At 45.6% G+C, this 11601-nt stretch overlaps 1 protein-coding gene across 12 annotated transcripts; it reads left to right on the top strand.

The window, feature by feature from the left end:
* Positions 1-458: 458 nt before the first annotated feature.
* Positions 459-5407, top strand: LOC123121449 (uncharacterized). Of its 12 annotated transcripts, none has more exons than XR_006459725.1 (5): positions 473-962; positions 1060-1131; positions 1309-1422; positions 1534-1619; positions 1719-2081. XR_006459725.1 is itself a non-coding variant. In XM_044541440.1 (4 exons), the coding sequence occupies exon 4, from the start codon at positions 3486-3488 to the stop codon at positions 4092-4094; it is 609 nt and encodes a 202-aa protein (XP_044397375.1). In that variant the 5' UTR covers positions 459-962; positions 1060-1131; positions 1534-1619; positions 1765-3485; the 3' UTR covers positions 4095-4698. The 12 variants fall into 12 exon arrangements, 8 of the variants coding, with proteins under 8 accessions (XP_044397375.1, XP_044397374.1, XP_044397373.1 ...); XR_006459726.1 differs by adding an exon at positions 4714-5407 and having other exon boundaries at positions 474-962; positions 1060-1422; positions 1534-1623; positions 1765-1957; XR_006459724.1 differs by having other exon boundaries at positions 478-962; positions 1534-1623.
* Positions 5408-11601: the final 6194 nt, after the last annotated feature.

Raw genomic sequence — 11601 nt, 5'->3', positions numbered from 1 at the left:
CTCAATCACATTAATTAGGAAATATCTCTACTCCTAATTCTCAGTTGGTAATTTTCGCGGTTAATTTTCATCCCACTTATCATGAATTTTTTTCGTCCCTCCTCCCACCTTTGCTGGTTTTTTTCGTCCCCTCCCCCACTTCATCGGTTTATTTTTGCGTCACCCTCTCACACAACGAAAGAAATCTGAACAGATCAGAACTTTCCATACTGGCATAAGTTATTAAGTAATATAGAATTAATCACGAACAATCTCTAAAGATCAAATCTAAATTAATTAACCTTACCTTAAATCACTCAATCACACTAATTAGAAAACAAATTGATTTTAAGAAAAAATCGCTCAATCACATTAATTAGGAAATAAATAATCTAATGAAGGAGTTGGTAGTCTTTGCTTTTTTTTCGTCTGGTTTTTTTCGTCGTCTTTTTTTTCGTCTCATCCCACCACCCCTCCCGCTAAACAAAGGAAAAAAACATCCTCTCTCGATCCATCCCCTAACGACGGAACCCGCATAGGCACATACGCACGCCACAGGTTCCTCATCCTCCCCCCGATTGCCCCAATGCCACCTGCAAGCCATGGGGGCCGCCCCCTAGATGCATTGCCGGTCCTTCTCCACGCGCCACCGCCTCCCTTACGAGGACACCCCGCCATGGGTCTCAGTTGGCGCCACGACGGCCATGGCCTCCCCACCCGCCGATGCTCCAGATCCAGCCATCGTTGACCTCCTCTACATCAGTTATCCGTCAAGGTAGGGGGCGTGGCTCTATTTATCTTCCCGCGTGCACCGTGTCCGTGTATCCTAGGGCAAGGGTGCTTGTGAGATCGGGAGATGATCAAAAGGAGGAAGAGGAGATCCATGGTTGGGGATACATCCAACGACCTAGGCATCATCCTGACGTCGTACTCGAAGCCCGCATCCACTGCCTCCTCAATCTATGTTAGTCTGCAGCAGCAAGGTCAGCGCCCCACTCTATATTTTCTTCTTCAAATCTTGCATCGCATGGTGAATCCACAAAATATGTACATCCATTGACGATGTTGGTATTTATTCAGGAGATAGAAAGGAGGGTCAGCATGAATGGAACGTATCCCCTTCCAGAGGACTCGCCCTAACTAGCCTGCACGGTACCCTTTCATTAGCACTTCTCCCAGTCTTTTTGCAAAATTTGAATTCACCACTTTTGAATCATGCTTCGTGTGCGCTGACGGGCGCGCGAGGAATGTGATGGTTTTTCTCTGAATCATGTCATAGTTCTCTCAATATTGTACGTGTTGTTCTCTGAATCATGTGGTATTTCAAAGTGCTCTGTATGATATGTGGTGGATGGGGAAGCGGAGGCGACGACTGGTGGTTGTTCTGTTTATACCTGGCATGGTTCAGAGGCTATGGAGAAGGCGTTTTTTCACTCGTATTTGGTCAGTGATGGAGATGAATTTAGGAGAGATGTGGTTGGGAGTTGTACCGGTGATTTTTCTGTCCTCTCTATGTCATCCCTTTGCACTAATCGGTAATTGCTTTTTGACCAGGTGATAGGGTAGCGTACATGAACAGAAAAATTGTAGAAGGCGAGGAGGACAATATGAGCGAGCAAACATTATGTGGGTATTGAGATGTAGGTAAGACACGTGTAATCTGAATTGAGACATATGGACGACATATATAGTACATATGTGCGCAGTTTTTTATTGTAGTTTGAATTCTTGTTCTCTAGATCCACCTTCACCGGCATCATACGCTTGTCTGTGACCTCCCACCAGCGACGCCCTGAGGTCACCCACACAAGCGACCAAGCAATTCCACGTTGTCACCCTGCTACTTCGCCAAGGACATCAAGGAGGTCGTGGATGAGAGCTACTGTCCTCCTCGGAGAACTTGCCAGTGCCCCATGCGTATGAAGAAGAGGGAAGACACTCGCATGGATGCTCAAGGAAATACACCAGATCGGGCGAGGTTAGATTAAGTTTCTTCATTCTTCACTAGCTTTTCTTGTGCCTTTAGGTATTTTAGATAAGTATCATACGCTGCCCGCAATATGTAAGGGAAACCAAAAAGGAATACAAAATATTTATGCTTCTTTGTAGTTGTCCATTTGGTTCTAAACTTTGATAAATGACAGGCATATTTTACATTAATTAATAAATAACCTTGATGCACACGTGAGTTGGTTTGCAATGAAGTGGGCAAGTATACATGTTCTTGTTGACTAAATATTTTTCATAAATATAGGGGTATGAAGATAATTTGTTCTTTCTTTACTCCGTTGACAACGGGTAATGATCTTTTTGTGTTTCAGAGTGTTACACGATTTATCAAGGGGAACAAAGATGCATAATTTTCCTAATCTTTTTATTATTGGTTGTTCCATGCATCTTCGGGGTAGAACATGAGTTTTTCCTTGCATACTTATCCATGCCTGATGGCACTACACCGCATTAGCATACTTTAAGTTTTTCCTTGTATTATCTCCTATTCAGGGTAGAAATGCTCGGAACAAAGAAATGATGAATTGTAGTGCAGTCATTCTTGTAGTTAAAGACTATGAATTAAACCGAGGCGCTTAGTCGATCATCGGAGAAACAAGCAATCATAAGAGGCACGACACCGAGATTTGTTAACGAGGTTCACTGATATGGCTACATCCTCGGGGATTGATTACGGGCGCTCCTCCCTGTAACACCGCTACAATACCGCACCACAGCTGCTCGGGCGCTTGGTGCCAGTTGTGGGCTACGACGTAAGTCGATAGAGAGTCGAAGCCTATTCAGGGGGGAAAGCGAGGTACACGTAATTCAGACTGGAGCCCGGTATTTTGATGGAAACATGAAACTCGTCATCCCTGAGACTCAACCGGGACAGCAGAGGCTCGATGCGGTAATAGCGATGAGGCGTGGGACGCGCACATGACATGGAGACGGGCCAAGGCTCTGGTGGTCATACATGGGGTGAGACAATTGCAAATTTGGCGGGATGAGGACAAGCGATAGTGAAATTCCTTCAAGTTTCAGACACGTGGTCAAGGAAGAGCGGTGATGTTGAGTTTAGGTAACTCTAGGACAACTCCACCGCGCGACCCCATCCCGTCCGGCCCCGTCCGTTTGGGATAAAAGGGACAAACCGGCCGGCCCAGCGCGCGACGACCCCGACCCATCTGGTCCATTTTGTGTCCGGGCCGACCCATTTCGAGCGCAAACATGCGCTGGGTTTGGGTCGCGGTGGACAACAAACGGACGTGTCGCTCGTCCGCGTCGGGGCCGCGTGCCAGGCGGCCACCTACCTCCCACCCGCCAACATCAATGCGCACGCGCGGCCGGCCCTGCCTGTCATCCGCCCAGGCGAACGGTCGCCGTCCCTCTTAAATGGGGAAGCTGTGGACCGGTCGTCGTCCACACTTCCCACTCCGGCCCTCTCTGCCCCCTTGAAACCCGACACCCCCAAACCCCCAAACCCTAGCCTCGAACTCGCCGGCCGCCTCGCAGCCATGGGGCTATGGAACCACGGCTGCAAGGGGAAGCACGACCGCGAGGCCGGCTCCTCCTCGGGATGCCACCGCGGCTCTATGAAAGAGGAGGCCGCATCGCCGCCGCGCACCTCCTGTCGGGGCGCCCCGCCTGCTCCATTCACCATCGCCCCTAGGGCCACCGGCGAGCGCGACCGGCAGTACCTCAACGCCGACGTATGTCGACGTTATTGGGAGACGCGGACACCGGTCCCGTGGAGTGACGTCCACCTCCCCAACAACTGGCACCTCTCCGCCGATCGGGTCCCAATCCCGCCGGTCCCGATGAGCGGCCGTGCGCGCCGTGGTGAGATCGAGCGCCGCCGCCGCCTCCTCCCCGACGACCTCTACTACGATAATAGGTACGCCCTCAACTCCGTGCTCTGGGACACATGGCTCCAGGACGGGCACGACGTGCGGCGCGCCTCCTACTTTGCCGGCACGGCGTCGGGGCCGCGGCGGCCACGTCGGGAGGTGCACGGGCGTACGCGGGTGCGCGGCCTCACGCCCACGCCGTCGCCGCCTTCCCCATATCCGTCGCCGCCTCCACCTCCTCGCATGACAGCGGAGGAGGAGGCCCGGCTCATGTAACGTGTCATGGAGGACTCCATGAACACGCACGATGAGCGGCAATGGACGGGCCTCGAGGAGACGATGGCCCTCTTTGCGGCCGGCAACGTCGCCATCTCCGAGCTGGAGATGGTGGCGGTGGAGGAGGTGATGGAGGAGGCGCCGGTGGTTGCGTTCCACCCGGGCCTGGTGGGCCAGCAGTGGAGCTGGTCTTGCACAGCTCCGGAGTTGGCAGACGCCGTGGGGGGCGTGAACTGGTACCCCACGCCGCCGCGGTCACCAGAGTGGGAGGCGTCGCCACGGGAGGAGGTGGTGCAGGCACCTGCCGCCTTCCAGCCCGCCCTCATCTACCACGCACCGCCGGCCCACCTCTGGACGCCGTCGGACTACGTCGACCTCGTCAGCGACGACGACGACACTGGCGGCCACTAAAGACGGCGACGGCATCGACGAGCACGGCAGGAGCGTGCGAGCGACGGCCGTTTTATTTTTTTATGTTAATTATGGCAATGTGAACCGTGAAACTGGACGTTTTGTGGCCGTGAACCCTAACTTATGTTTTATGTTTTTTTATTTGTGTTTATTTACTTTTTTAGGCATTTTATTTTAGTTTTTCTGTTTTTTTAATCACGTCTAACAGGGACATGATTTGGGATGCGGCCGCGTGTTGGGCGCACCCACGACCCAACGGACAGGGGTGAACCCATTGCCGCCCCAAAGGAACAAAATCCGGCCAAACCGGACGTCCGTGCGGTGGAGTTGGCCTTATGTGTGACACCCAATATGTGAATTGTTCACTTTCACGCAGGTCAGTGATCGCCTGATCGGTTTGTGATGATATTGAATGGATACTCTGAAAGTTGGGAACACAAACTAGAGTATGGTGAACTTAATTTCGCTCGAACGTTGACTGTGGTCAAGAAAAAGAGGGACTACAAGTTGCAGGTGGAGTCGCATGGAGTCTTTTGAGTAGCAGCAATACTATGGGATAAACTCAAGTCCAATGTACATGAAAGTTTGACACATGGACGAATTCAGGGTGGTGGAGAATATTCGCCAAGGTGGAGTTTGTTGGAATTATGTCGAATATAGTGTACAAGGTGAATATAGAGTCGTGTCCAAGTAGGACACTTGTATCCTAGGCCTTTCATATATAATGAGGGTAGACACACGATGTAACATATGCCAACATAATAGCACAAGCACACAGCAAGTGCCAACGGCCACTGCCGGCACCCGGAGGGCTGTTGTGCGGTATTGTAGCAGTGTCACGAGGAGGAGCACCTGTAGTCAACCCCGGGGATGTAGCCATATCGATGAACCTCGTTAACAAATCTCGGCGTCGTGCCTCTTGTGATTGCTTGGTCCTTGGATGATCGACTACGCGCCTTGGTTTAATTCTAACAATATGTTGTTTTTAATTAATGGATAATATCAATGCACATGCTTTCGTGAGACAGTCGATTTTAAGAATTAAAAAAGGCATTTAAGTGTAATGCGGTGCAGAATAAAAAGTTCAGTGTTTGCGTACCATCTTCTTTATTTTGTGCATCAGGTGTATAGGGTTGAATTACATTTTTTTATCGAAGTACATTGCAAGTGAATTAGATTACAATTATTATTTTCATTTGTTATTGGCTATCTTTTTATTTATATAAAATTTGACATGCAACCAGTATAAATTAAAAGCCCGTGCGTTGGCAACGCACGGGCAGTCTACTAGTACCTATTTTGTTTATTAGTAGGTATAGATTATTTCACCCATAAAAAATGAAACAGGAAATTAATTATTTTCAGATAAATGCTACTATCACATTTCAGAATAGTATTAATCAAAGCAAGAAAAGGAAATCCATACGCCCAATGCTCAAGAAAAAAAGAAAAACACTTCTTTTTAGACAAAAAAAGGAAGAAAAAAAACACTTGGAGAATGAACGCACGTCTCTTGCTATTCGGCCTGTCCCATTTAAGCTGCCGCTGCAAGTGACGCGCCAGTCGGTCTCGCTACAAGCGAAACAAAGTAGTGCCCAATGATTTATATCGCTTTTTGCGGGAGTGTGAACGTCCAGAACCTATGGGCATATGTACCCATTTTCCAAAAAATGCATTCTAAACACGTTTTAAAATGTTAAAAAATTCAAAAGAAAATTTCACACATACTTCTTCGTAATATGTGTGCGCGGCACAAAGTTTTGTAAAAAAAAGTCTTTTAGTTTTGCCTCCGCAAAAAAGAAAATTTTCAGTGCATAAAAAATCGTTCCAAGTCACATTTTTCTGTCTTTTTTGCACAGGTCAAATAAAAAGCTATTTTTCTGCGAAACTTTCTGCGTGCACATAGAATGTGCAGATGTATGCGTGATTTTTTTGACATTTAGGAATGAGTTTTCCAAAGTAGGTTCATATGCCCATGGGCTCATCCATGCATTTCTCTTTGCGGGCGTTATGCTAGTGATCACTAACTAGCACATGTGAACTGGGTTGGCTCAATAGCGTTAGCAACACTCTGGTGGAGGGCGGCTTTAGGAACCTTCTTAGCAATTCCAGTCTGGTTTTAGGAACCTTCCAAATGATTTTCAGAAGGTTCTGTTTGATTATTTTTCATATCTTTTTTACAGGTTTTCCCTTTTTCTGTTTGTCTTTTTGTTTTGTTTTCTTTTATTTATTTATTTCACTTTGTGTCTCCTGTTCTCCTTTTTACTTAATCCACGATCATTTTTATATTACTGAATATGTTTAAATTTACAACCATTTTTCATATCCACCAATAGCTCGTGAACATTTTTCAAATACTGGAAAATAAATAATTGATGACTTTGTTGAATCATGAACAATTGCATCTTATAAATTCCTGTATATTTTTAAAATTCAAGAAATATTTTTTCAAATTCATGACCATTTTTGCAAAATTGTGCACATTTTTAAATTCATAGATGTTTCCAAATTTGGCTATATATTTTAATTTTGTGAACTTTTTTCAAATTGGTGAATGTTTTCCCAATTGTGAATATCTTTTCAAATTCATGACCATTTTTAAAATCCATAAATTTAAGTAATTTGTGAACATTTTTCGCAATTGTAGAACCTCTTCAAATTCATGAACATTTTTCTAACTCACATTATATTTGTAAAATTGCAAGCATTTTCACAAATTCATGAACTTTTTTGAATTTGTGAATATTGTATAAAATTTACGAACATTTTCTGAATTTGTGACTATTTTTTTGAATTCTTGAACACCTTTTCCAAATTCGGGAACATTTTTTGAGTCCGTGAACATTTTTTGAATTTGCTAATTTTTTTGTATTTGTAAACATTTATTAAATGTGAGAACAATTTTATAGATTCTTGAATATTTTTCAATCATGGTTATTTACAAAAATACCAGGAACCTTTTTTCCTCACGTTCATTTTTTAATTCACAGCAGAAAAAGGGAAACAAATAATGAATAAAAACTAATTTTTTTGGGGAAAAACCTAGCTCTATATGCACAGTACTGTATTGCAGTTGATGGGCAAAAGAATCGCATCTGGCTGGACCCGCTCGAGCGCATTTTGGTCGTTGAGAAAAAAATGTTGCTAGCTTGGCCTAGCCCATGTGATGAGCGCGTGAGTGAGCAATGGTACAACTCTGAAATAGCGATACACATCACCTCCCATTGCAGCATGCCAGACTACGAGTATGCTAACCCTAGGGCGCGAAACATGACGGCATCCAGGGAGCAGAGATATGTATTCGGCGTCGTCCTTTGTTCTGCGGGTATGCCTGATATGTTGACTGGTGATACGTGTAGGTTTCATATGAATTTGATACTTAGTTATGTGCTTGATGTGACCATATCATTCATGAATTAACAATGTAAAATTCTTCATATCTTTTATTCATTCCTCCACTGGTCATTTGTGGATTAAAGATTTAAGAAGAATTATTATGTTGAGACCAATGTCGGTTCTAAATCCAGCGTATCTCGTAGTAGGGGTCCTAAGCTAGGCGTCTTGGAGCGATGGTAACATGGACACGGGGTTTTACCCAGCTTCGGGCTCTCTTGAAGAGATACTACCCTACATGCTGCTTTTGATTGTTTTCATATGGGTGTAGTACAGAGTACATGTATCTACTACGAGATTGTAGTAATGAATATGAGACTGTCTAGGCTGACCTCGGTTTATATATGCACCGTAGGCCTAGGGTTTAGAGGAGTCCTTGTCTTGGGCGCCAAGTCTTGTAGAATCCTCCTTGTATGCGGCATGGGCTGTCCGAACTGGCCCATGAGTATACGGCCATGGGGGTCCTCGACCCAATCTAACTGATCGGGAGACGACGTGGTGAGTACCCCCTAGTCCAGGACACCGTCAGTAGCCCCCTGAACCGGTCTTCAAGTTGGTGACGCTCCTCGATTCTTCCGAACTGTTCTTCATCTTCGGTCGTCGGTCTTGAAAACTGGTTCAACAAATCTTCTTATCTTCGATCTTGAGGATCGCCGAAGTACATCCGAAGGGTTTATATGTCGGGTATCCGAGGAGCCCCTTTAAGTTATGGGCTTTTATCAATGCCTTGTTATTTTTACGCCCACCTCGGGTTCGAAGTTGTTCCCTGGCGGCGGTGTCCTCTTGTGTCCGAGCTCCAATGCCGAACTGCATTTCGAGGTATCTTTTGCAGCCGAGAACCAACGCCGGACTGTATCCGAGCTCCAACGCTGGAATGTATACGAGGTGTCATAGATCACCTTGGCTTGAAGAACTTTAAAGGAAGTTAGCTGAGCTTAATGCTGGAAATGCCCTCTATAGAGCCAGCCAGTTGCATCCGAGCTTTATGCCGGACTGCTTCCGAGGTGATGCACCACCTCGGGCTTGGGCTGATTGTTTACGAATTTTATTTCCGATGCGTGTAAATTTATTTGCTATCAACATGTATTGCCAGTAGCCCTCAAGTTGTCTGTTGGCCTAAAATCCGAGATGCACCTGAAGGAAAATATGAAACCGCTGATCCTAGTAGCTTCTGAGACTCAGGTCGTGAAATCGGCCTGAGGATCAACTCCTAGCTCGGCAGCATACATAGGAATAGAAATGCAGTGTAATATATTAGAGGTAATAGTGATCGGTGGACGGGCCCCTGAGAGAGGGTCGTGAGAATTCTCCGCGATATATCAGCTTGATGCCGGATAATTCCCATATGGTACTTATTGTCGTCCGAAGACGTACTTGTCATAGTTCGGTTATGCCGAACACTGAGCACTTTGAATTTTCTGCATTGAATAGGCAATGCAGTAGCCCCCGAGACACTGGTCGGGTGGCAACACCAGATTAGGGGATTGATGTGCCCCTTTAATATTTGTAAATAATGAGCGCAAAGCCCAGTAGCCCCCGAGCCTTAATGGGGGTACGGGTGGCCGAATTAAGGATCGATATCCGTTTGACAGAAAATTTTGTTGTGTTTAACACAAACTTCTCGGAAAGAGAATAAAGATCTCTTAAAAGAGTTTAGAGCTGGTCGAAATCCGAGCTCGCCAAGGTAGGCCCCAAGGGGTTTAAAAGATGGATTGCAGTAAATGGATTTTACTCGCAATTTTTATGTGTAATGATTCTATGTATCCAAGTACTTTTCATTATTAATTCTCAAATCCGCATTGTACAAAACTTTGTTGACCGACCATCGGCTTCAACCTCCTCGGGCAGTAGCTGGGGAGTGTTTGTCCTACTTTATAAAGCCGTTATAAGGGCAAAGTTTTACGGCAAACAAGGCAATCCGGTCATACGGTTTTATAAACAAAGGTACACGGAGAGGTATGTTATATTACGTTGTAACGTAAGTAACATCTTCCAAAGAAAAAAGTCCTGCTATCGGTTCCTTTCTTTGGGTTGTCATGCTTATCATGATCATGAAAACTCACCTCCGATCAATGTGGGAGGAAAATATTAAGGATTGAGTTTGGCGAAAGTTCCCGAACTCTATGGTATTAATGAACCAAATTTTTTACTTCCGTCGTTGCCGACCAATGTGATCCTTTAAGATTGCTAGCTTTCGGCTTCACCCAGTCTGAGGTACTAACTCGGATGACCCGGTAGTAACAATCATAGAGGTGCTCCCTTTACCGCCTAGCCGAACAATCGGGAACGTAGGGGTAAGCACAGGAGCCAGGCAACCCAGCTTGGCCAAAATCTTAAGTCAAATTGATGCATATGTATGGCTTTATAACGATGATTACGGAAGGCAGCCTTTATATATTAAATACAAACGCCGATGATATGTTTATTTTGACTCCGTTGCGACCGTTTATCAGTGGAAAGTGGCCCATCGTTGGCTTCCGCCCCATTGTAGATACTACGCATGGTGTTTTCGCAATAACAAAACAACCCTTAGCCGACGTCTCGGTGCCCGAAGGCGGTTGTGTTAGCGGAAACGAGGCAATCGGATATGCGGGCTTTATGACTTTCACTTAGTCATAGGAGCTTTAAACTGGGGAAGCTAGCTACGAGCCCCCGGTTAGTGTTCGGCGACAGCCGAGGTCAAGCCATAAACACTTCGGCCAATGTTATGAATGGCCCGTCATTTAACATAGTCATCGGATCGCTGACCAGTTTATGCTTATTGTGATAGTCAGTTTTCGGCTTTCTCCACTGAGGTGCTTAACCATGCGAGCTGGAAGCACAATCGCAGTGGTTCTCCCTTTACACACCTGGCGGAACAAAGCGGAACATATGAGGCAAGCACAGGAGCCGGGCAACCCAACTATTGACCGAAGACACAATTCGAAACCGATGCATATATAGCAATATCCGAGAATGTTTTCGCCGAATCTCTAAAGGTGTCCGGCGTTGCACTGCGAGACTTATGCGGGAAACACACAAATAGTTTAAAACTGCCATAGGCTTGGAAAACCCAACAATTTAGTAAAAACTTGACATCCGAACTAGATCAAGTGTTCGGTGCAAATCCGAAAATTGGTCTTAGAAAAAAAGTGCTTATGTCGTGCTTTAATATGACACATCCTATCTCAAGACTTCGAGCGGGTCAGCCTACGACTTCAACCTCCTATCCCAAGGCGGAGTACTTCTCGTTAGGCCAATTTAGCAAACTAAACTCTATCGGCTTTGAGAGAGAAAGTAGGCTCCCTGGCTATTGACCACACACTCACGTCGAAAAAAAGGAGTGATAGAAAAAGACTTTGCAACGACTAAGAAGAAGAACACTTATTATAAAATGGCTCATATAAGTTTAAGAGCCCCCAAGTGACTTGGGTAAAAGAATTTTTATGTATAATAATTGTATGTACCGAAGTACTTATATCATATCTGTGTTCACCCGAACTTTAAACGCGTCTTAACCGACCGTCAGCTTCCCCCTCTTCGGTCAAGAACCGAAAAGTGTTATGTACTTCACCTGTCGAGAATATCAACGGTGTTACCGATAACCAGGCAATCAGGCCATAAGGCTGTAACAGACAAACGCGCTCAGGGAACTTATGCTATGTTACTGAATAAGTGTAAGAAGCATCTTCGAAGAAAATAGTACCTCCACCGATACCTTTCT

This window comes from Triticum aestivum, chromosome 5D (assembly GCF_018294505.1).
Source record: "Triticum aestivum cultivar Chinese Spring chromosome 5D, IWGSC CS RefSeq v2.1, whole genome shotgun sequence".
In the NCBI taxonomy this organism is placed as follows: domain Eukaryota; kingdom Viridiplantae; phylum Streptophyta; class Magnoliopsida; order Poales; family Poaceae; genus Triticum; species Triticum aestivum.
Note: the sequence above shows the minus strand (reverse complement) of the source record. Positions and strands in the feature narration are given on the sequence as shown.